Source organism: Haliotis cracherodii, unplaced genomic scaffold, assembly GCF_022045235.1.
Source record: "Haliotis cracherodii isolate W230 unplaced genomic scaffold, xgHalCrac1.p SCAF_4, whole genome shotgun sequence".
NCBI lineage: Eukaryota > Metazoa > Mollusca > Gastropoda > Lepetellida > Haliotidae > Haliotis > Haliotis cracherodii.
In genome coordinates this window covers 41,643,448-41,670,710 of record NW_027266297.1, presented here as the reverse complement: position 1 = coordinate 41,670,710, position 27,263 = coordinate 41,643,448, and the positions used below count along the sequence as shown (strand labels likewise).

Below are 27,263 nucleotides of genomic sequence, written 5' to 3'. Positions count from 1 at the left end.
TATGACCATTCAAGTTTGCAGAATACACTGAGGCTACGATTGATGGCCCTGGTAGGATGGTAAGGCGACTGGAAGCTACGATTGATTGACTCTACGCCCAAACATACAATTTTCACAGTATTCTTTCTTCTGTGAACTGTCAGCCTTGCATGGAGAGCATGCCTACAACTCTGGCCTTCAAGAACTGGAGAAATATCCATGTCTGGGGGCATTCTTGAAGAACTGATCATCCTCAAGTTCAAGTCAGGATCACTCTTGCTCCAAAACTGAGCATAACAGGCATATGAAGACTGTCTGTTGCACAAGTGACATTTGCCACAAATTGAACAAGACAACTGTCTTTTGCCAAGCTGTGTACAACTGGCTATAATCTACTCCCATTACATAGATTAGTTTGTTTAGAGTACTTGTGGACTGGTATTTCACGACGACTTTGTGTGTAGGACTAGCGAGCATTCAGCCAGTGGAAATATTACTGGAATCATCTCCTTCCACAATCAAACCTGTGATGATCATCAGTACAGAAATTGTACAGGACGAGGACACACAAAACTATGTCTGGTCACAACTGTCTGAACTACCTGCAATCCTGCTGAAGACAGACGTCTCCTTCTGAGTTCTGGATATTGACAAATGTAGACAATGATGACAAGACTGCTGACTCGCTCACTCGCACTTGTCATCTAAAATACTGCAGACGGCTGCTGTAACCTACTTGCACCAACAGGAACTACATTACGATCACAACAGCTGATCTATTTCAATTTCTGACATTACAGATCGACTCGTCATCTTGTGAAACAAAAACCATCAGTTTTTCTGCCATCATATTCAAGTGTTATGTGTGCACATTGAGAAGTTGTTATGTGATGACCAGAATCCAGCACTCCCTATGTTATGCTGTTTGTTCGGTGCGCGACCATTATTTGATGTTGGATTTGAGACTGCCAGTTTGAAATAGCAGGTACTAGTAACTAAGAAGAGGATCAATTAGACAGACTGCTGAAGACAGACACCAATCTATTTTGGCCACTTTCCAACTCACAAAATCACAGTAACTTTTTCAAGGAGAGGGGCTGGCAGCTGATACTGCAGGCATGAGTAGTGCAGCCAAAAAGTCCATTCTGGTATGTAGTTCATTTTGGTATTGAAGCAATGAGACAAGGGTTTAATCTGGCTTGTAGTTCATTTTAGTATTGCATTCATGAGATGAAAGTTAAGACTTGTATGTTTTGTATTTTTGGTATTGCAGTTATGAGACAAAGGATAAGTCTGGGATGTAGTTCATTTTAGTATTGAAGTCATGACATATAGGTTTAGTCTGGGATGTTGTTCATTTTAGTATTGCAGCCATGAGATAAAGGTTTAGTTGGGTATATTGTTCATTTTAGTATTGCAGTTATGACATATAAGTTTAGTCTGGTTTGTAGTTCATTTTTGTGTTGCAATCATAAGATAAAGACTGAGCCTGGTATATATACTGAACTGCAAAAGAAACATCACTTCATGAAAATAATTCATGATATTTTCCCTTTGAAATAGCAATACTTTTCTTTTAGTTATCTCATTTTTGACAGTCTGTATCTAAATTTAATGTTAACGGCCAAAAAGTGACACAAATATGGGTATGATGGGTTGCCATAACGAAGAATAACAAATGACTTTGTTACCATGGTACAAAGTCCCGAAAGCTTGCCTATTAAATTTGGATACAGACTAATGTCAAAAACGAGATACTTCCAAAAAATGGATTGATATTTCAGTGGGAAATTTCATGAAGTATTTTGATGAAGTGATGTATCTTTTGTGGTTGAGTATAGTTCATTCTTTTATACTCTCGTTTGTTATATAATTAATGCTTTTACATATGGATATTGCAACCATCAATAGTATGGTTAAAATGGTCTTGTCAGGTTTGTAGTTCATTTGGACAATATATTGTATTCCCGGTGAAGGTTCACTGTAGTGTACTGACGTCAACACATAATTCATGGCATATTTGAACAAGTGAATCAGTTAGATTTATAAAATCTCTTTTCAACATGCACTGTGCCCGGAATACATGTGCAACTATACGGTGTTATATAAGGTTGCACTAGACAGCTAGATTTGCTTTCTACTGCAACCCTAGACACTGCACCCACTTCATGTTACTTACATTAATTGTTGGTCAGCAGAATGGGTTTTAGCGATTCATAAATGGAAGTGAAAGTTAGATCTCATTTTATCCTTGAAAGCCTCAGAATCCTCCAAGTTACACTGAAGGCATGATGGAAACATACCATATTCGACGCAATAGACGCCCCGCTCTAATAAGCGCCCACAGCGATATTTGCTAATACATTGGCTAGTGAACAATTTCAATTATCACCCCTTCTGATTAATCAATGTACACAAGACTTATTCATTCATGTATAATACGCACTCGTGTGTTATAAGCACCCTTAATTATGGGCAATTAAATTCTGGAAAACATATCTGTCGTGTATAACACTTTTTTGGGGTATCATTTCAGGCTATCAGCATAAACCATGAAATTTACAATCTTTCAACTCTGTTTTTTCCTCACCAAAATTATATTTCTAATTTTGAGAGTGCCCTGGGCGCTTATTCCATCAAATACGGTCCTTGTTCTCAGTGTGCACAGGGCAGTCATGGATTTTAAGTGTGCCCTTTGGAATTTAAGTTTGCCAATAGAAGAAATATAATTAATCAATCTCGGTCATGACACAATGAGTAGAAATAACCAGTTTTGCCTGCCCTTTCCTTTTCACTGAGATTGATGATAGCCATGCCTGAAACCTGGGTTAGTTTGAGTGATCATACAGTTCATCTTAAGCACATTCATATGTTCATTTCATGTTTGTCCAGTTTACCCTGCATTTATCACTGTCTTTCTATAATATGCATCATCATACATTTTTGTAAAAAAAAGATATGATTTCTGTTTGTCTCCTTGAAGATCTGTAAAGATCCAGGGTAGAACGGGTCTTCAGCAACCCATGCATGGTGTAAAAGGCGTCAATGATTGTCATAAGAAGCGGCTCACAGAATCGGGTGGTCAGGCTTGCTGACTTGGTTGATGCATGTCATCGTATCTTAATTGCGTGGATCGATGCTCATGATGTCAATCACTGGATTGTCTGGTCCAGACTCGATTATTTACAGGCCGCAGTCGTATAGCTGGAATATTGCTGAGTGCGATGTTAAACAACATGAAACAAACACACATAATTGCACTTTAAGCAATATTCCAGCCATATCACAAAGCGAGGGACGCTGAAAATGGGTTTCACACATCGTACCCATGTGGGAATCAAACCCAGATCATTAGAGCAATAGCACTATTCAAAATCATGCCTCCAGATACAATATCAGCTGACTTTGTGAATAATTGTTTGAAACATTACTGTAATGAAATGTAACAGCTGTAAAGCGTTATATTCATAATTATTACCAAGTGATCAACAACAAACTGAATTTAATCTGCATAAAATCCATAAACTCTATTTCCATCACAACTCTCATTCCGAGTTTTCACAGAAACTGAGTACAGATCTCTCTTTACCAAATTAGAAGGAAAATTCAATAATGAAATCAGTGTTATTGCACCAACACCCAACATTCTACCTACAACAATCCCTGTTTAATGATAATAATATTATGCTACTGTATCCAGCTGAATTATTGAATAACATATCTTTTCAAGCATACTAAGCATATCTCAACCCACATCTTATAGCTTCCAATCCAAACAATGGCTTGTCAACGAGGGTCCATGGTGCCATCTACAAGGTCAATGACCTGGAAGACCATATGACATACTCAAGCGACAGACAGCATATCCCCGATTTCCTCATTAAGTACACAGTGTCACATGACATGCAGGCGATGCAACCATGGCATCAGGACGAGGGACAACTGTAACATTAGCGTGTCTGTTAGCCGAATAAAACATGCTGTCTTTCTTAATATGGTACCAGTAACGCCTTGCTGGTGCATGCTTGGCAGCCATTAAACAAAGCTCACTGTATGTTTCAGAGCAGATGTCGTTTCTTTTCCAAGCTACTTATGCATAGTTAATGACAGGATCATTGTGGAGAAACATCTTGGCTGTATGTTGTCAGTTGTTGGAGAAGTAGGATGATTATGATGAGGATGTTTATTACATGGGTTGTGATAAAGATGGTGTTACTGGTTGCCAAAGTGACTATGAGGAATGGTAATTATGATAATATTGAAGATGATGAGAGAGGACGATTATGAGGATGATATTGAAAAATAAAAAAATGATGCATGAGGACATTGATGATTACAGTGATAATGATAATGATGCTAATGATAATGATGTTCCTTGGTGAGTGGGTGAGTATGGCTAAACCACCTTCAGCAACATTCCAGCAATATCACTGCGGGTGACGCCAGCAAACATTGTACCCATGTGGGGAATCAAACCTGGACCTTCGGTGTGATGAGCAAATGCTTTAACCACTAGGCTTTCCCACTGCTTCTCCTTGGTGAGCAAGTTGATAAATACAATGATGAAAAATGATGATGATAATGTTTTAGGAGAGAAGGTAAGGTGAGGTGAAATAGTGTAAAAGGTAGTGTTCAGTATTATTGTACATATAGCGAAGTGCATGCACGTGTGTGTGTGTGTGTGTGTGTGTGTGTGTGTGTGTGTGTGTGTGTGTGTGTGTGTGTGTTTGTGTGTGTGTGTGTGTGCTTGTACTAGTCCAGACTAATGCCGATTTCATAGTGCTAGCTCGCTGAGATGCCATGCCGCAGTTTAACATGTATGCCCCACTCAGACACACTATACTGGCTCCAAACCGACCAGTCCTTGTTTTAGCTGAGCACCAGGCAGGGTAACAACAAGAACCATATTTTAAAGACTTTTGGTATGAAGCAGCGGGGGATCGAAACCCCAACCGATCCACTAGACCATGGAGGTGGTCCTAATGTTTAATGAAGATAATAGGTGAGAATGTTGATAATTAAATGATAGTGAAATTGATAATGATAACAACTCTGAGTGCAAAAACTGATAAAAATTACATGTTTAATAACAAAATGATAATATGGATACTACTACTACTTCTCTTACTACTACTACTACTACTTTTACTACCACAACTACTACTACTACTACTAATACTACTAATAATAATACTCTCGCAATAAAGTTAAAGTCACAAGTACTTAAGCTGTACCCGTCCTTTCATATTCTTTGGTGTAAACAATCACTGTTGGATTGAAATTCAGGGTATTGACACCATTACACGAAGAATCAGACAATAGATCCCACCACCCTCGCTCTTCCCTCAATCGCTTATATTTACCAATCATTAAGGGAGGGCGTGGTTTGATTAATGTTGGGGCTCCTTATGATAGAATTGTTTTGTGCACTTTTGCACACATTTATTTATCTGATGATCCTCTTGTAAAGCATGTCAAGACTCATGATGAAAACAAGGCATTCCACAGTTTTCGTAAGCGAGCCAAGGAGGTTGGACATAATGTCGATGCCAGTGTTGATTTTGTTATTTCTGTACAGCTGGATGGTACAGTAATGAGTGTCAACCAAGTGAAGTGCCATATCATATCGGCCCAGACTCAAGGAGAGGCTATCTGAAGGACCACTGCATCAAGTTTATGTGCAGTGTGTTGAGTAGGTCAGGAACCCTGCAGAGAACTTTCTGTCCCTTTTGACACTAATGTGATTGACAAGATTCAGGAAACACATGGCAAATATGCGGACCTCGCTTTCGAAATGTCATGCTTGCAACCCAAGTACCAAGTTGTCCGATTCCCTATTGTTCTCGGTTCCTTAGGTTTGGTACCTCCCAATTTGGTTTGCTACGAGGAATACAGCCCTTCTGACATTCTGGGTAATGAAGAAGGCTGCAGTGTTGGGGAGTTTTCACATTCTCCGAAAAGTTCTGTGTGGTTTGACTAGGCAGCAGTTTCTGGGAGAAGTCCCATTCGCTGTCTGGGCTGCATGTAGAGGGGGCAAGGGCCCTGAGCTGATGATGAGCCTAACCAGCCTGACTTTGCCAGGATCACCCAAACCCTCTTTGCTGCATTTTTATTTTAATCTGTAAAGAAGAAGAAGAAGCATCATGCAAAGCTTTCCATCATATTCATTGGCCTTGAAGCGATCATATGTCATTCGTGTAAAAGGTTAAAGGAATTACCTGGAAGTGGTATTCCCCAAACCAAAGCCAATCAGTTGTCTCCGTTTGTTGGAACTTCCTAACATTATTGTAAGTACATAGTTTGATATAATGAATCTGCCTTTGTAAATGTTAGTCTGCATAGTGTAGTATCTCTTGAAGAAAGGTACTGCAAGTCTAAGACACAGGTACATTGCTGAAAACGTATTCAGAACATATCTGGAGAAAACTGAATCCAAAATCAGAGGATCCTGGAAGCTAAGGAAGGCAACTCTACACATCCTTAGCCAGAGGAAAAGTGAACCTCACTATAAACTTAGTTTTAATGCCAGAGGACAATCATTACATTTTCCCTAAAGTGTTGTGACCTCTTTTGAAATTGGCATAAACCAACTTGGAAATGAATCGGATAAAGTTTTATTTTATTTTTAAAAAAAATGTTAAACTGGCTGTCATGATATATTGAATGAATTCCCCTATTACTCACACACTGGGCATGTGTTAGATTATCTGGATTCTGAAATTGTTATTTGACTTTCCATCTATTTTATCTGAAGCCATTTGACAACGTGAAGTCACATGGAAATTATTTACTTAACTTTTTTCTATGCTGAAATATTCTATTCCTGGGGTCATCAATAAAGTGAAGTGATTAATCCCATTCAAAAAACTCAGTGTGACTGTAACAGTGCAATTGGTTCAACCTGCTGCCAAAAGAAGTTGGACCGAAGCCATCATTGATTCTAAATCGAGCCTGAAAATACAATCGAGAAGAGGGTTACTTCTCGGAAGATGGGGATTCAGAAAGCGAGACAGAATCATGCCAGAACGTGTTCCTAATTGACGTACTGTATCAATTTAACTAGACTTGCCTATAGTCAGAATCATTTACTCTCCCCATGGGATGGCGCTAATTGTATAGTGTCGTAAATATTGTATTATCCTACCATACGCTAGCTGACGAAGGATAGAGAAGGCTTCGTACACATTCTATGCATGTTACCTGCCTTAGGTTCACGGAAATGTCGATCAATATACCGTGCGTCATTGACACATAAATACCAAGCTTTGGGTTGCTGAACAGGTGATGATTTAACTGTTATCGGCCCGAGTAAATGCATTAGACCTCCAGCACAGGATTGAAATAGACTGTTGTGGCAAAATTCAACCAAAATAGCAGCGACGTTCCACATCTGAGACACATTTGCACATTTTGGACAAATGTGATATGCTTTAACTGCAGGTGTATACATAATGGATACATGTCTCTACACACTAACAGTGAGTTGGATGTGGATGTTCCGATGTGACAGGGAGGTGATTTTTTAAGTTGTTAAACTTCACAGGTAAATGCAGGTATGGTATCAGTATATTTTTTTTAATAACTGTAATGTTTACTTGCTCCTTGGGTTTGGTCTTTGTCTTGTAAACCATTTCTATTTTGGGTATCCAGTTTTGGAGTGGTTAGAGTACACACGTACATGTAAAAGTACAAAAGATGCAGTAGGCTCCTCAGTCCACTGGGGTTCCTGGTAAGACTATAGCTCCCCAGCATCCTATGCTTGTGCTGCAGGGGAAGCACCCCCAATTTGTCAATCATACTAAACATTTATACATATATTTTGGTTGACCATGTGTACATGTATGACAAAATAGAACTGAATTTGATGATAGTTTTCAAGTAAAATGTATTTGAATTAATCCAGCATACTGTATGGAAAATGAAATGAAAAAGCTATCCACACTTGGGATAATTAAAATGTAAATAATCACTGTTGGATTGATATCTATCATATAAGTTGAGCTAGCAAACAAGTGATCAAACTTGCTGGGACAGCAAATATGCCAAAGCCAAGACCCCTTTAAAAATTGTAATCATAATTTATGTCTCATTTGCTTATGTAAATGACTTGATTTGGCCATTAATAGTGTCACTGGGATCTTGAGACCCTTGGTCATTTCTTATGACCAACAAAGCTGTAGGAGTAAATTCATGACAACTATAAGTAACAGTAAATTCATGACAGCTGTAAGTAACAGTAAATTCACGTCAACTGTAAGTAACAGTAAATTCATGACAGCTGTAATTAACAGTAAATTCATGACAACTATAAGTAACTATAAATTCACGACAGCTGTAAGTAACAGTAAATTCACGACAGCTGTAACAGTAAATTCACGACAGCTGTAACAGTAAATTCACGACAGCTGTAACAGTAAATTCACGACAGCTGTAACAGTAAATTCATAACAGCTGTAAGTAATAGTAAACTGTAGCATTGAATAGCTGACAACAGGAGGAATCATCTAGCTCTTGCTTATCTGGTATCCGACAAAGAATTTAACTGTTTCTCATTTTTTACAGAAGATCTCCTGTTTGATGAGTACCTAAGAAAACCAAATATCATAATTTGAACCAAAACTACATCACACATGTAAGTTGTTCTGAAAACAAGTGGCCACCAATAAATTCATTGAAAACTTATTCCTTCATAAACAGGAAATGCAGTGTACACAACCTCATCAATAATCTGCTCAATCTCTCACCTTGTGTAGGTGTATATCAACAGAACAAAACCAGAGAACCACGACACGTTATTATCATGCACTGACAGTGTTGACATTACGATCAAAATTCCATTAAAAGGCTTCCGAACATCCGAAGTCAGCCATTCATCCATCCTAGTCACTCATGCAGGGCAAACATGTGGCTTAACATAATTGATGCAGAAAAACACAACACCCACGAGTATTGACCAGCGTTATTCTGGTAAGTTCATTCATAGCAGACTCTCCACTTATTCCTATCCTCCATCTGGGCTCGGCCTATATTTGTATGTTCTAATGAGGCCACATATAGAACATAACAGCTGGAGGGGATATTCTCAGATCTTTTAATTTCTTGGGCAAAACATGTTTTCCAATCTCATTTACAACTTGGACCATGTAAACATTGTTTGAACTTGTGTGTTAACTTAACTTTGATTATTTTGGTATTTACAAATTTCAAAAAACTAAAGTAAACATTAATATATTTGTTAACTTAGATGAAATGTGATAATACTGTAAGAATAATTTGGTGGTATTTTTTTTTAATCGGTACAGATCTGCTGACCCTATAAAACTGACATTTAAAAATGATATATATCTGACATCTTCCCAAGGCAGGAGACTTAACTGACTTTAAAAGTCCAGTTTCCACCCTTGCCGAACAAGGCTGGAATTCCTGGGCTCTATCGTCGTGCCACCAGTGGCTATTACAAGTTATGTCCCTTCTAAGCCTCTCCTTTAGACCAATCAGATTCCACCTCTCGTATCACTTGCATTTGCTTCAAACAAAACAGTGTCGTCCAGTCAAGTCGATCTGATTGATATCAATAAGGTCTACGCTGTGATAAAACAGGTCTTGCATCACACAATGCGTCAGCACCTTGATTAAAAACATGAAAAGATTTGGAAAATATCTTTTGACAATGAGTTGGCGGTGCACATGCTTTGCAAATCCTGCAATCAACCAAAATCTGCACGACAGTTTATGAACTGGATTTCGATTTTGGAGCACAATTTTGATTGGACTATGCATAGACTTGTTAGTCCAGCAAAAATGTAACTCCATAATACCAGCCTAGTTCGGCAAGGGTGGAAACTGGACTTTCATAGTCAGTTAACTCCCTTGCCTTGGGAAGATGTATATTTGAAAGCAAGGAATCAAGGTCTCCCATAACCTCCGGGGGGTTTCTGTACAATATTTAGTTATTTACTGTATGTTTAACCTGTTTAAATTCCAAGAAGGATGTAATCTGCATGTCTGCACAGAAAGTGAGACTTAACTCCAACTTCTCTCTCTCTCACTAAAAACCCCTCTTAATATTAATTAAGTGAAGTAGGGTGTGGAGTCATCCCATCCCACAAATGACATCCTTACCTTGTCAGCTTGCTGACGGGGTCAACCTCTTTGGTAATGTGGACAAGGTGTCCGACCTCGGATCAGAAGTCCGTGGTTCGAATCCCATCACAGGACTCAGACATTTTATGGCCGCTACATTGGCGCCCAACGTGGGGCTGAGCATGGTCATATTAAATTTGAGCAAAATAAGTCTCAGTAGCCTACAATGCGGCTTGGGATGTGCCTTCTGCTGACGGGGAAGTATGTAGCAGGGCGGGGAATCATCCTACAGATGACATCCTTACCTTGTCAGCTTGCTGACGGGGTTAAGCTCTTTGGTCATGTGGACAATGTGTCCGACCTCTGATCAGAAGGTCCATGGTTAGAATCCCATCCAAGACTCGGACATTTTATGGCCGCTACATAAGTTTTGCATGATTCTCAGTTCATGGTGGCTAAGGGAAACTGTAAGCCAAGAAATACGAAAGTCTCATCTCAGATTTGAAATGTTTTGTTCAGTTACAAGTATGTAAAGGTCAGACGTTCCCTTTTCACTAAGATGTTATTTATCATCTATCATCATTAGCTTTTGTTTTCTATCACAATATTCCTCTTAAAGCAAAAATGTCAATAGGGCATGTTGAGAGTACGGAAAGAAATAGAATATGCTGATAATATTATCAGGGAAAACACAGGAATGAATGCTAAAAGGACCAGTACAGTGACAGTTCTGAAGCATTGTTTGCAAACAATAGCTGATAACCCTGAGCTTAATCAGCTCTGCTCGCCTTATTCCACACAAGAAGTTTCTGCTCCAGTGACCACACCTTGGGTGTAGGCTTATGACGTTTCTCTTGTTGATAAACAAACACACTTATTCTGAAATAAGAACAGACTTGCCTAATGCTATCCTTTTGGTGTGCTTTACATATTGTTTTGCATAATGACATAGGTATGCTGCTACAACTTTGATAGTGAGATGCATGACAATATAGCTTTACACATCAAAGTGACCATATCACACTTGCAACCTCACTCACATTGACAAACTGTCTGTGGTCATCATCTGGGTACAACATTGTTTCACATCAAACATGTCTTTAAAGCTGAGGGGGCACGGGCGGCCCAGTCGTCTAAGGCGCTGTGATTCGCTGTGAAGAGTTGCGTCCCTTGGGCACGCCAGAAACCTATGATTGTGGGTTTGAATCCCCGTTCGCTCCAAAAATGTTTCTAGGTTTGTGAGCACCATACCCGTGCTTGTGGGTTTCACTGAAGTGGTAAACGTCTGAATCACTTTGGGCTTTCCTCCCACATTAAGCTGACACCCCGCGATATAACTGAAATACTGTTAAAAGCAGCGTTAATCCCAACTCACTCACTCACTCACTTTAAAGCTGATCTGGTATTTCTTATCTTCAGTATATAATCTGGTGAGGTGAGGTGAAATGGGGTGTAACGTACATAGGGACGTGCGTGCACGTGTGAGTATGTGTGAGGCTGCTTGTACTAGCCCACACTAATGCTGGTTTTATAGTGCTAGCCCACTGAGATACTATGCCGCAGTTTAACATGAATACCCCACTCAGACACAGTATACTGACTCCGAGCCGACCAGTCCTTGTTTTAGCCCCTTAATGCCGAGTGCCAGGCAGGGTAACAACAAGTACCATTTTTTAATGTCTTTTGGTATTACTGCTCTCCAGGAAGATCTTCTACCACTAGACCACGGAGGCGTATCACAAAAATGTCTACCATATGGGAAATGAAACAAGATCTTCAGTGTGAAGAGCAAATGCTTCACCTCTAGACTAACGGACCACCTTACTGTGTCAAAAGGCCAGCTTGAATATAAATCCTGATCCTATAAATCTGCATCCTGAAGGAATGTTTTTTTGTTCACTGACTCTAATGCCTCAACTATTTACCAGCATGACCTAATAATGCACCCCAACCACAAAGCATTTGTAGTCATACAATAATTGTAAGTCTTTGTAAAACTACAAAGTTATGATAGTCACTGCACATCGAACACTTTGTTCATAAGGATCGTGATCGGTTGGATATGCCCAGATGTGCTTCATTGTCCATAGCTGTTTTTGCAGATGTTGAATTATTTTAGACGTGGTACAAATTATATCAGGATGGACACAATACACTAACTACAACCCCAAAAACATATAAAATACTTGTCTAACTTTATACCTTGTCATTCCTATAAAATAAAATTAGGTGATTGGTGATGCTAATCAGAAGGAATGTTTTCAATTATTTTGGTGTAAAACCGTTTTTGTCTGAGGGTAATTGTTAAGAATTAAGTTATATTGCTTAAAATCCTTGATTACAAGCATCTGCTGCAATCAGCATTGAAATAAGCTGATTAAGTTTACTCAATCACATAAGGCCGACTGTGCCACTCAATGCATCAAATCATCAGTTGCAAAGAAATAACCAATCAGACCTCATACGAAAATGTCACATCAATCAAAAGCAATATTTATCATCAAAAGGGAAAAATTTATATTTCTTTTTTTTCAAAGATCAATACCAACATCCATTTTACCCTATACATTATATCTGAAATCGATGACGTCCAATGTCAGTGTGCAGTGTTCAGCACACACATTAAGCTTTCTATTAAGGTCTAGTTACGAAATCAACTGGTATAAATAGACTAATTTGATAAAATTCAGTTGGCCTGGCAAATATCCAAATTAAGAGCTGACTGTTACATTCTTGCTTAATGACGGTTATTGATAATCAGTGAGAAGCGCATATTTCGGGGTCAACATCAAGGCTTGGAATATTACATCCATCTCAACACTGGGATGTCTATACATGGGTGAAATGTACATGATCATATTTCGGTGTCAGTGTATCTGTTGAGACATTGAATTAGCTCCTCCTGTTGCCTGATGTGGGAGTCAGACAGTGAGATATTCACGTCACAGTTTGTGAGTATTTCAATTTCTTGCACAATGTAACTGACTTTGATCTACTTGAAGGGTTGATGTTTACAGCTCATAACAGCTTGATGTTTGTGGTGTCGGAGGCTCATGACAGCTTGATGTTTGTGGTGTTGGAGGCTCATGACAACTTGATGTTTGTGGTGTCGGAGGCTCATGACAGCTTGATGTTTGCGGGCAGGGAGGCTCAAGAAAGTTTGATGTTTATGGGATGGGAGGCTCATGACAACTTGATGTTTGCGGGATGGGAGGCTCAAGAAAGTTTGATGTTTATGGGATAAGAGACTCATGATAGCTTGATTTTTGTGGTGTCAGAGGCTCATGATAGCTTGATATTTTTTATGTTGGAGGCTCAAGAAAGTTTGATGATTTGGGATGGGAGGCTCATGATAGCTTGATGTTTGTGGGATGGGAGGCTCTTGATAGCTTGATGTTTGTGGTGTCGGAGCCTCAGGATAGCTTGATATTTTTGGAATTAGAGGCTCAAGAATGTTTGATGATTGTGGGATGGGAGGCTCATGATAGCTTGATGTTTGTGGTGTCGGAAGCTCAAGAAAGTTTGACGACTGTGGGGTAGAAAGAAAACGCTTGATAGCTTAATGAATTGGTGAAGAAGGCTCATGATAGCTTGATGTTTCTGGGATGGGAGGCTCATGATAGCTTGATGTTTGTGGGATGGGAGGCTCGTGATAGCTTATGGGTGGTGGTAGTAAACATCAATGGATATAAAGTGAAGGGACATAATAAATGAATTGTAAGACTTTCATCCAAATATTAAAAACAATACGACAAAATGTTCAAACATATACGGTGTATTTCATCCAAAAAGTAAGAAGGGAACACAGATATCTATGTTTTCATCTGTGATGTTATACTATCTCTTATATAATGAGGCAGGCAGGAATGAAAATTAAATAATGAATTTATTATGGCCCAAAATGATAATTTGTTTTAAACATCATTCTTTTCTGGATCTTCTGGGGGTTGTTGGTTTGTTGTTTTACGCCGCACTGAGCAATATTCCAGCTATATGACAGCGGTCTGTAAATAATTGAGTCTGGACTTGACAATCCCGTGATTGATATCATGAGCATCAATCCACGCATTTTGGATCGATGACATGCTTTTACCAAGTCAGCGAGCCTGACCACCCGATCCTGTTTGTCAATCTTCTGAGGAATGCAAAAGGAGGTTTTCCTCCAACACACTGTTATAACCTTATCTGCATCAGGTCACCTAGACTCACCCAAGATACACCTGTTTCTAGGGAATTACCTGGCTTAACGAGGCAGATATTGACCAGGTAACCTACCTTTCCCTAACAAGGTATACCTGTAATATTGACGAGGATAGGTGTAAATCCACCGCACACATAACTCCCACGTTGTTTTGTGACATGATAGGTGTGGCTTGGCTCGCCAATGGATGATGGCAACCATTTCTTTCCCACCCTCTACAAACACAACTGGCAATTTACATTTTATGTACATTACAATTGTGAAATTAATCCCATTCTTTGAACAATATCGGAAGGTATATGTACCAACTACTTTACACCTGATCAGGAATCCAGCAACTGTGCTGTGTACATCACAGTGGAACCTGTCTAAGCTGGACTTGCGTGGAGCTGAAAGATTTGTCCAGTTTAGACAGAGGTCTGGATTAGTCTGTCAGCTTTTGTGAGATTCCACTGTATGCACAACAAAGAAGTTATTTTCAATAGATAATATGCCCCATTGAAAGTATATTACGTCATCCATGGTTTGGCAACAAGAGGAGTGCCAACATATAACTAGAGTCTGATATTGTAAAGAGTAACAAATATCCTCCCAAAGGTGAGGTGAGATGAAATGGGGTTTACGTCATGTCCCAAATTATTTCACTTTTATAGCAACATGTATGCACATGTGTGTGTGTGTGTGGCTGCTTGTACTTGTCTGGACTGATGCCAATTTATAGTGCTAGCACACTGAGGTACCATCCCCCAGTTTAACATAAATACCACTCAGACATTGTATACTGACTCTGAGTTGACTAGTCCTTGTTTGAGCCCCTTAATGCTGAGCGCCAGACAGGGTAACAACAAGTAACATCTTAAAGACAACAAGTAACATCTTAAAGTCTTTTGATGTAATGCGGCTAGGGATCAAAACTCTGGGCGGACACTCTACCACAGGACCACGGAGGTGGTCTCCTCTTAAATGTTATCTCAAGCAAATGGTGTTGTTTATCAGGGTACCTATGTGTTAAGCCCATTCCTGGTGTCTCCTGCCTTGATATGGATGAGACAGTGGTAACAGAGGGGTAAAACCATACAGCCTTAACATATCAGTGACAAACCATTGCCAGGCCTGCCAGGCCAATCTAATAGAGTTGCATAGTGACAGCATAGGGGCATAGAAAAAACATAGAAGTAGTATTTTTTTACAAGGACATAGAATGTGTATAGCAATAACATAGGTGTATAGTGATAACATGGGTGTGTACCGGTAATGAAAGCATATGGGTATAGCAATAACATAGGTGTATAGTGATAACATGGGTGTATACCGGTAATGAAAGCATATGGGTATAGCAATAACATAGGTGTATAGTGATAACATGGGTGTATACCGGTAATGAAAGCATATGGGTATAGCAATAACATAGAAGGTATATAGTGATAACATAGAAGGTATATAGAGATAACATAGAAGGTATATAGCGATAACATAGAATGTATATACCGATAACTTAGAAGGCATATAGCAATAACATAGAAGGTATATAGCCATAACTTAGAAGGTATATAGCGATAACATAGAAGGTATAAATCGATAACATAGAAGGTATATAGCGATAACATAGAAGGTATATAGTGATAACAGAAGGTAGATAGAGATAACATAGAAGGTATATAGCGATAACATAGAAGGTATATAGTGATAACATAGAAGGTATATAGTGATAACATAGAAGGTATATAGCGATAACATAGGTATATAGTGATAACATTGAAGATGTATGGTGATAACACAAAAGTGTATCGAAATAACATTGAATGTGTACAGAAGGTACAATAAATAATATTATATAACTGTTATTTACTTAAAAAGTTACTCGCCTATTGTTGCATCAATACCAGGGCATTACAGATATTTAGCCAATATTCACAAATAACTTGTTTATCTCACCATGTTGTCACGAGCGGTCCAGAGGTTGGAAAACTGTTTGTTCATTTCCTGCATAATGGTGATGATACTTAACAACAATGTGTGGCATCTGCATCTGTTATTTCACAAAGATGTCACAAGATAATCTTTTACGCATTTTACAGATTAAATTACCATGTATCAAACATAAACTCACTGAAATTACAAATTCACAAATTAAACAACTTATATAGAGATTATCCAATGTTTATTTCCTGTTTTGGAAAATGCTATAATTTTATTGACATTCAATAAGGTTTGATTTGACCTTTGTGAATGAAAGTTACACAATTAAGCCCCTGAACTTCCTAGTACTACGTGGTTGAAGTCAGAGAGACCACTCCAAGCTTCAAGCCTGCTGCTGGCCATCTCGTCTATGTTGGAGATAAAAGAGTTGTGACGCTAGTGGGATCCCCTCCCACTGACTCAGTGTTGATTGTCCGCACGTCAATATAAACGCCAACCAGAGCACTCGCTCCATTCTATACCAGTCAAGCCTGGACCAACAGTCGTTACCTCGCTGCTCTGGTTTTGCCGATAAAGTCAATATGAAGAAAACGGTATGTAGCTGCACTCTGAGATTGCCATAATTTACAAATACCCGTGCCACACAGTTTGGCATTTGAGTCTAGTTCATTATTTGCTGCTTTGATATGATTTATATTATCTAGTTGTGTTATACATGTTCAGGTTTTGGTCTGGTTTGTATGAAAACTTGGAATGGATATGTATCAGTTGTGGTATTGATTGTGCTGATTCTGAGCCCACGTCTCCGTAGGAACATGTATTTATTGTATAATTCTTTGATCTAGGTCTTGAAATAAAGTCTACAATAATTATATAAAAAAAACATGGTTATTACTGGGCCTCATTATATTTCCTCCAGCAGAATGGCCTCCATGTTAATTCCTCAATGGGTTCACACTATACATTCAAATGTTATGCTTATACAATTGAGACCACTATCAAAGTGAATTGTACCTGAGAATCGTTCTGCTCAGTTATATCTTAGCAATAATATTTAATATTCAAGGATGATTAGATGAAGAAAATCATATTGATAATTGCAGTTTAACTGGATTGTAAATGATTGCTAACAGAACTTTTCAGACAATGATTCTCACAGCCTCATCAGAGACCATATACCGGTTTCATAATATGAAGTCAACTATATTTCAATTCCACAGGAATTCCACAGAAATATGCCATTTTATTTCCTCCGGTATTAAATTTCAAGTGTGTACTACATAAACCACAAGCTACACCATCTTCAACTTGTATTAAATATTAAACAATTGAGTACAATTCTGTTATGATTAGTTTTCAAGTATTACAGATTTTGTATTATTTAACTGAAGGTTAAAGTATCTGTTAATATGGTCAAATATACCACATCATAGGACAAACTACTGGGATTCATATCAATAGTTAAAAAAGTCTTTTCAAAGGAAACCTCCATTACTCATGAGTGTCCATTCAACTAATTATTTATTTATTCTATTTCTCATCTGTTCAATTAGTTAGCTATCTATTATGTTTGCCATGTAGTTAATTGTTGTGTTGATTAAGTTAATCATTTATTTATTTATTTTATTTTTTAATTTATGTTTATTTCATGTAATGTATACAATACTTTAGCTTGATGCAGATCACTGCAGTTGCTATGTAAACATCACCATTTAAATGTAATGTCTTGTAATATGTTCATCGAAACGAAAAAATACAGAAAGGTACGTTAAAAAAAAAATTCTATATATGTTCATATGGAAAAGTAACAAGCATAAGTCATCCTAAAAACACTAGAGCCTCATTAACCTGGATGATACCAAACCCAGTGAAATTGTCTGGATTAACAAATGATGGATATGGAGTATTCCTTTGGATGTGTGTGATGCCACACAAGTTTGACAGGGATCCAGGGTTTCGGGTCAAACAGGGTCTGGTCTAGCAAGGTTTCACTGTACCTGGAATGCCCATGATCTGCTTGTTGGTTGAAGTTGGTTGGTGAGTCATCATTTATCAAGGATTGTCAGGTGTGCCTGTTGCAGGAAAACTGCACTTTGTCCAAAATCTGGAATTTGTTAAAATCCTTATTTTAGCATTGTGTACAATGCAAACTATGTGCAAGTGGCATTTTCTTTTACCAGTGAAATATAAGTCAGGTTTGCACACTCAAACATTATCCATGGAGTAATAAAGGAAATTAAGAAATTTTAAATTTCTTTTGGGATTTTTTACTGACTTTTATCTGACCATTTGCCTCACCTTCATACATCCTGAAGCGGTGTTTTCTGCAGATCAATTGTAACTTGACATTCATTATAGACAAAGCCAGGGATCCATATTACACTGATAACCATCATCAAGTTTGATAAATTAATAAATACCGTAATTCAGTTTAAAAATACTCATTATCATACCTCCGTGTCAGAATGATGAGATCTGATTTGTTCACGTGATCTTGATAAAATACTATGTACCCCGCCTTGGAGGAAAATAAATTTCTCTGCCAGAGAATAAATCCCTTATACCCTGCCACAAACAAGACAGGCTGCATGTGGATTTCTAAGGAGGAGAATAAATCCTTTATACCTTGCTTCAAAGCAAAAAGCTGCACGCTCATTCCACGTTAATGACAGTCATGTGACATAGCACAAGTTGACTTCAGCTCAATCAAACAGCTGTTTTTTTATCTTGTGTTATTTCTTTTACAATGTCATATTAAAACATGTCAGTAAGACAAATTTGTTGTAGAAGTATCACTCGGGGTACATGCGGTTTTACGCCTCCAGCTCGTGGAATGTAACCCAACGTGGGACGCATAAAACCACATGTACCCTGTGTTATAGTGTTCTATATTTGTATGGCTTTTGTTTATATTCCCTGTTGTGGATCTCATCAGTTGAAATAATTTGGTCATGAACAGGCTATACAACCAGTCGCATGTGAGCAAAATATATTATTTGGATTTTTCCCTTACAGTTTTTTAATAACTGGGGACGTTGAGACTGCTGAATGACTGTCAACAAATTCAAACATCTGTTTATTCTAGAGAAACACTTATGTGCACAGAGGTCCACACTTAATAAATTGGACAATGAGATTGACGAGATGCCACCTGTCAGATGTTGGTCCACTTGTCAATCAAGTGGTGGTCCTTTTGTAGTACATCTGCTTGTTTATATGATACAGATCCACTGACGATGAGTACTGGTAGATTGGGATATGTTTTCGATATTTGTCTGAAAATCAGGAGTAATTTGTTCATAATGAATTAATTGAGTTCTGATTTTATATTTAATAATTCAAACTTGATCAGATTATTTGTGTGCATTTATATGGCAATGAAGCTTTTTGAATATTTGCATATTTGAATATTCACCAGAATGAAAAAGTGAGTGTTGATCATTGTCAAGTAAGTAACCATTGTCATTTATGTGTTAAGTTAACAGGAAAATTCATATTTAAAACATTTATATGTTTTTTGTGTGTGTAAAATAGGTCAGTACATATTTTGTAAAAATTGTCAAGTCTTTTACTTTACTCATTTACTTGTGAATATGTGGCTAACGAAGGCATTGGCTTAACACTGAAAAATTGTATATAACATGTTATTTCAATTTCAAATAATAAGCTTGATAATTTATCAAGCTAAAATGTTGACCAATACATTACGACTTTTTTCGTGTGGAATGTTTGTATCAGGTCAGAACAAATCATTATGTACTCTTCATAAAAACAGATAACTTTCTATCCTTGTTTTGTCTTAAATGAACAAATACATAAAATTTTAATTATATCTGTTCTAGATAATGTATATCTTTCAATATATTTTTACTTAAATAATAAATGCCTTTCATTTTTTCAAGGACTTAATATTTCAAAAGAAGCTCCATTGCCATTTTCCCCCACTAAATAATCAATGAGATATTAGGCCTAGGCACATGAGAACAGCGGAAATACGAATTGACAAATATTCCACACATTCGGTGATAACCTTGTATGATAGGTGATAACATGTATGATCAATACCAACTGCCCATTTGCCCATACCTGCCCATTTGTATATTCATATACATGTATACTAGAATCAAAATTATGACCATAGTAAACATATTTGATATAGTTCATTTTTTGTCATAATTCATAAGATCCAAATCACAAACACCTTTGATAGCAGTCAAAAGGAAACTGTGCTCTATAAACTGAGGCTTTGCCTGAGTCTAGATTATATTTATACTGTGTGTGATACTGAGACATGTCTCTGTTTATTTAGGGTAATCCGTGACTGATACATTGATATACATAATGACATTGGAGGGTTTAGTCAAACACACATACAATACACTACGCAGAAATACTCCAGAAAAAAATTAAAAAATAGCAATGATTAGGTGTTTCGCAATGAGATATTTATATCACCTAAATTTACTTAGGGTCCAACTATTCGATATGTGAAGGATCAAGCACGTCCAAGGGAATTTATGAGACTTAAAACCACATCCAAGGGATAAATTCCCTGGGATATCAATCACATCATGGTAGGTTTATAATGTTGAAAAACAAATGGCCTCAGATTTTACCAACCTATTTTCAGAGAAACATGTCTGAGGGATCCCTAAATCCCAGTCCCAGAATAACACATGGTAGGTCCTTTATGAATATTGAAAGGATGTCATTTTGGAAAATATAATAACCATACTCAACATGACCTTAGTCCTATTCAACAAACACCTTCACATACACCCTATACTACTCCACGATACGGGAATCTTAATAAGCCAGGAAGAATGCTCCTGCCTTTTCACGAGGTAGATGTCGAAATGGTAGTAAGACTTTGTAACTAATTCATGAGCAGTACCAGAGGAAAGGACCCAATGCATAATTTATTCCAGTGTTTGAGACTATGAGACTTATTACTGGCTTGAGCTGTGCTATTACATGAACTAAACTGACAGATTCTTCCAAATATGACTAGCTCACTTTATTAGTCCTGTGAGTGGAGCTCGAGATGGCCACTGCCAAGGTATGTGTGACTGAGTTTAATATGCCATGTTCTTTACATTAAATCTTGTGAAAGTCATGAAATGAGACAAAGATTCTTTCAAATATGCATTTTTAATCTAAAAATCTGCATTTCAAAATGGCTGCTCAAAGGTTTGTGTGAAGGACATCTTGCATTGTGCCAATTTTGGGACATTTTGTGCTGGATTTATTTTAACGGATATACATGGTTCAGTTAGCAGTTTTGTGACTTTCCTGTCTTGGTTTAATCATGGTGTACCCCATATTTGGTATGTTAATTCTCCAGTTACATGGTTTGACTGTTGTTATATATTCATAAGCAATGGAAACATGGCATACAGTTTGAAACCGAGCAATTTGTATTGTTTCAGTGTGACATTTTTGGTGTTTTTTTTTATTTAGATAATAATCCATTAGGAAACATGTAGAGACAAACATGGGTTACAGGGGGTCTATCATACCCTGTGATCTCTATGGAGAGACAAGCATGGGTTACTGGGGGTCTGTCATACCCTGTGATCTCTATGGAGAGACAAGCATGGGTTACTGGGGGTCTGTCATACCCTGTGATCTCTATGGAGAGACAAGCATGGACTACTAGGTGTTTATCATACCCTGTGATCTCCATGGAGAGACAAGCATGGGCTACTGGGGGTCTATCATACCCTGTGATCTCCATGGAGAGACAAGCATGGGTTACTGGGGGTCTATCATATCCTGTGATCTCCATGGAGAGACAAGCATGGGTTACTGGGGGTCTATCATACTCTGTGATCTCTATGGAGAGACAAGCATGGGTTACTGGAGGTCTATCATACTCTGTGATCTCCATGGAGAGACAAGCATGGGTTACTGGGGGTCTATCATACCCTGTGATCTCCATGGAGAGACAAGCATGGGTTACTGGGGGTCTATCATACTCTGTGATCTCTATGGAGAGACAAGCATGGGTTACTAGGGGTCTATCATACCCTGTGATCTCCATGGAGAGACAAGCATGGGTTACTGGGGGTCTATCATACCCTGTGATCTCTATGGAGAGACAAGCATGGGTTACTGGGGTCTATCATACTCTGTGATCTCCATGGAGACACAAGCATGGGTTACTGGGGGTCTATCATACCCTGTGATCTCTATGGAGAGACAAGCATGGGTTACTGGGGTCTATCATACCCTGTGATCTCCATGGAGAGACAAGCATGGGTTACTGGGGGTCTATCATACCCTGTGATCTCTATGGAGAGACAAGCATGGGTTACTGGGGGTCTATCATACTCTGTGATCTCAATGAAGAGACAAGCATGGGCTACTGGAGGTCTATCATACCCTGTGATCTCTATGGAGAGACAAGCATGGGTTACTGGGGTCTATCATACCCTGTGATCTCCATGGAGAGACAAGCATTGGTTACTGGGGGTCTATCATACCCTGTGATCTCTATGGAGAGACAAGCATGGGCTACTGGAGGTCTATCATACTCTGTGATCTCCATGGAGAGACAAGCATGGGTTACTGGGGGTCTATCATACCCTGTGATCTCCATGGAGAGACAAGCATGGGTTACTGGGGGTCTATCATACTCTGTGATCTCAATGAAGAGACAAGCATGGGCTACTGGGGGTCTATCATACCCTGTGATCTCCATGGAGAGACAAGCATGGGTTACTGGGGGTCTATCATACTCTGTGATCTCCATGGAGAGACAAGCATGGGTTACTGGGGGTCTATCATACCCTGTGATCTCCATGGAGAGACAAGCATGGGTTACAGGGGGTCTATCATACTCTGTGATCTCAATGAAGAGACAAGCATGGGCTACTGGGGGTCTATCATACCCTGTGATCTCCATGGAGAGACAAGCATGGGTTACTGGGGGTCTATCATACCCTGTGATCTCCATGGAGAGACAAGCATGGGTTACTGGGGGTCTATCATACCATGTGATCTCAATGAAGAGACAAGCATGGGTTACTGGGGGTCTATCATACTCTGTGATCTCAATGAAGAGACAAGCATGGGCTACTGGGGGTCTATCATACCCTGTGATCTCCCTGGAGAGACAAGCATGGGTTACTGGTGGTCTATCATACCATGTGATCTCCATGGAGAGACAAGCATGAGTTACTGTGGGTGAATCTAGGATTTAAGCCCATGATCATAGGTTTCTGGTATGACCAAAGGACGAACTCTGCACAGCTTGTGTCAATTGTGGCGCCCAGGACAACTGAGCTCCCTGTGCCCATCGGTATGAGTGAATAATCTGTCTGACATTCTGTATGTGACTGCCATTGCAGCCTGTCATGAGCTTACTGGTTAAACATGTCGTTTAATAATGCATGAGTTTAACAACACTTACTTAGCATTGCAAGGGAAAGAGCTATTAATTCAAATGTCATGACATAATTTAAGAGAATGGCAGAACGATTGACATTTCCTCATCAGCGTAACCTACAGAAAAACACAGGATAATTATTACAAACATTTTCATGTATCCATTTCAACGATATAAAAAATGTAAATAACAAAAAAGGGTAGTCATTTTGCATTTGCTTTTGAATTCTGGTCGTATAACGATTCTACCAAATATCAAAGATGCTTGACATAGATAAAAACTTTCAATGTTGTACATGAGCAACCAAGTTGTCTGGGGTGCTGAAATCACTTTGATGTGTGTGTCCCTTGCGTGCTTGAAACCTATGGTCATGGATTCAAATCTCAGATTCACCTTTATTGTTTCTAGGTTTGTCAGCACCATACACGTGTTGGTGGGTTTCACCAAAGTTCAAATCTTCTAAGACCTGCATCACTTCAGGCTTTCCTCCCACATCAAGATCACATGCGATGATATAGCTGGAAACCCAACTCACTCACTTACTTAAGAAACTCATCTGTCCTTTATCGTTGTTGTTCTTGTTGTTGTTGTTGTTGTTGTTGTTAACGCCACATTCAGCAATATTCCCGCTATATGACAACAGTCTGTAAATAATAGAGTCTGGACCAGACGATCCAGTGATTCATGTCATGCGCATTGATCTACACAATTGGGATACAATGACATGCATCAACCAAGTCAGCAAGTCTGACCACCCGATCCAGTTTGTCACCTCTTACAACAAGCAAAGTCGCCTTTAATGGCAAACATGGGTTGCTGAAGACCTATTCTAATCCAGATCTTCACGGGTCCATTGTCATTATCAGTAAATTCGCCTGTGAATGCATGCCTACTATTACAGCAGATTCATGAATATATGTATGTGTAAGTTTGTAAATGTATGTCTAAAGAAATGTATGGCTATATATGCATAGTTGTGTGTAAAAGCATGATTATGTGAATGAATGCATGTTTGACTCAAATTAACAAATTAATTATTTGAAATCTTACTAATTTCAGGTACCAAAGGACCGTTCTGTTCGTCTCCGTGTGATGCCGGAACAAAGTAATGACTACCGTGTGGTTGTGTTTGGAGCGGGAGGTGTGGGCAAGAGTTCCCTTGTGCTGCGATTCGTTCGAGGAACCTTCCGTGAAAGTTACATTCCAACAATAGAGGACACCTATCGCCAAGTTATCAGTTGTAACAAACAAGTGTGCACATTACAAATCACTGATACGACAGGTAGCCACCAATTTCCTGCCATGCAGAGGTTATCAATTTCAAAAGGACATGCTTTCATTCTCGTGTATTCCATCACAAGTCGACAATCGCTAGAAGAACTTAAACCCATATTTGAAGAAATCATTCAAATAAAAGGTGATACCGAGAGCATACCCATAATGCTTGTGGGAAATAAATGTGATGAGACAAATCGTGAAGTAGCACTTTCTGAGGGAGCTGAGTTGGCAAAAAGATGGAACTGCGCATTTCTTGAAACATCAGCAAAAACAAACTATAACGTTAAAGAACTATTTCAGGAACTTCTCCAGCTCGAGAAGCGTCGGACAATGAGTCTTCAGCTTGAAACAAAGAAATCCAAATCTCAAAAGCGAAAAGAAAAGTTGAAGGGGAAGTGTATGTTGATGTGAATGTGTATTGTGACCTTGAGGTATTATTGAGCACTGACCTTGAGCTTTTTCAGAAAAGATGGCACCAACGTTCTTGTACAACTCATAGGCTTTAATCATTCTGTGACAAGATGGAATTTGATATTCCAGGAACATTGGAATCTTCAGTTACCATGTTGTAGATTGTGGAATTCAATTCAGCATCAACTTTGTTATGTAAAAATGACTTTGCAGCAATATTGGTGTTACTTGTTGGCATTGAAGATGATTCCTCTCAGAAATGTTTACAAGAGAATGTTTGAATGGATTCCAAATATTGATATTACAACAGACTACTCAGACCCCTTCTGATGGACAAAAGCTTTTCCTGTGTACAGTCGATGTGCATCTATTCCATCTTTCCTGAAAGTTCCTTTTTTCCAATATTTTAGACCATAATGCGTCCCAGAGATTCCAGTTAAAATGACCTTTCTTCAACTGCCAGGATGACATTGAATGGTTCACGTTCTTGAAAGAAATTGTTCTAGAACTGTTTACAGATGTGAAAAACTCATGATTGCATCTCCAGAACACATCCAAAGAACATGATGCTATTGGATGCTTCGGAAACCCAATAATATGTTCTCAAAGTGCTTTAAAATGTTCTTACCAATCTTCTTTCTCTTGTTTGTTTTGATTTTATCTGTGTGAAAAGTTCTTCAACAAGTGTTTGGAGAAGTACATCAATGCACATCAATCATGTATGATATGAAGACTCCATATAGCATGAAGCTACACATATTTGCCACTATTATTAGTATGCTGGATTTAGAAAGTTATGATCCCAACATTGTATGAAGATTATGCATATATGAACTTGTATAGTAGGAGCATATAAATAGATATTGCTGAAAAGACATTGTCATCTGAGATTACAAGAGAGCATCACCTTTTGAACGACCTTTTGACCCTTTTGGCCTGACCCTTATCACATAATGACCTTCAACTTATCATTTCTTATTCCAGGGCATGTTAAACTGATTATTTTACACAGTACAGTAGTATTGGAGAGCTTGTACTTCATACAGAGAGACAGAATTATGTATACTGCAGTCCCAACACAATCATGATTGACAACATAATAAAAGGAGACAACAAATTTTGACACCATTGCTTCAGCCGTTCTGCATGAGTTGGTTCTAGACTTTCTAATTTTCAGCTTAACAATGCTCTACACAGTTTATGCTTGGGAATGATGCACATCCCAGGAAATTTGACTACGAGAAAACGCCAGAGGAAATTGGGGGTTGGGTTTTTTCAGATATTTTTCAGGCATGTCACATCATTTTAACTTTTTTTAAATTTTAAAAGCAATGGTAAACTGTTTAAATATTGAAAATAAACAAATTCACAGATCTAAGGTAATGATCTCATGAACTGATATGATTACATGTTACTAATTGTTTTTTAAACTCAACTTTAAGCAAAGCCTTAGCACACACCATATTTCAGCCATAAACATTTTTGCAAGCAATGTTAGATAACTTGGATAAGGAAGTGGTTGCCGAAAAGAGCAATAACTCTGATGAACAAATAACCTATTGGTTGTGGCCCAACTGTCTTAGCTGACTTGCTGCACATGCTATCAAATATTTTCAAGAGGTTAGGTGTATTTTTCCCCTGCCCATATCTTTCCTATTTGAAATGCTGAAAAGTTAGCAAAATATATTGGTGCATGTTATTGTTAGTGTTTACTTTTAACATTTATTGAAACTGTTTGAAATTTTTTTGCAAAATGAATTAAATTGTTGTTAATACAGTATTCACATTACAGATTCCAATGGTACATGTCTACAACTTGTGCAATTGGAAATTAGTTACAAGCCTTTTGCAGAATTGAGTTCAACTGTTTGGTGATGAATATCAATTTGAAAGAAATATGATTTAATGTTGCCTATATTAAATAGTGATTGTTTGTAGTTGTTACATATATTGTTGAATTTTTATTATTGGAAGGGTTTTAAATATATTGAATTAACAGAG

The 27,263-nt window shown here is 38.3% G+C and overlaps 1 protein-coding gene across 5 annotated transcripts in view; it reads left to right on the top strand.

Moving 5' to 3' along the window:
* The window catches only part of LOC139479022 (GTP-binding protein Di-Ras2-like), a 79,679-nt gene extending 52,731 nt beyond the window's left edge, over nt 1–26,948 (top strand). Inside the window, exons 1-2 of one of the 5 annotated variants that reach the window (XM_071261756.1) lie at nt 931–1,127; nt 24,633–26,948. In XM_071261756.1, the coding sequence (XP_071117857.1) occupies nt 1,098–1,127; nt 24,633–25,262 (660 nt within the window). In that variant the 5' untranslated portion in view covers nt 931–1,097 and the 3' untranslated portion in view covers nt 25,263–26,948. Of the gene's footprint in view, nt 1–930; nt 1,128–7,486; nt 7,533–12,940; nt 13,014–16,712; nt 16,777–24,632 lie in introns of those variants that run through there. The other 4 variants (XM_071261758.1, XM_071261755.1, XM_071261757.1 and 1 more) reach the window with 4 other exon arrangements.
* Nucleotides 26,949–27,263: the final 315 nt, after the last annotated feature.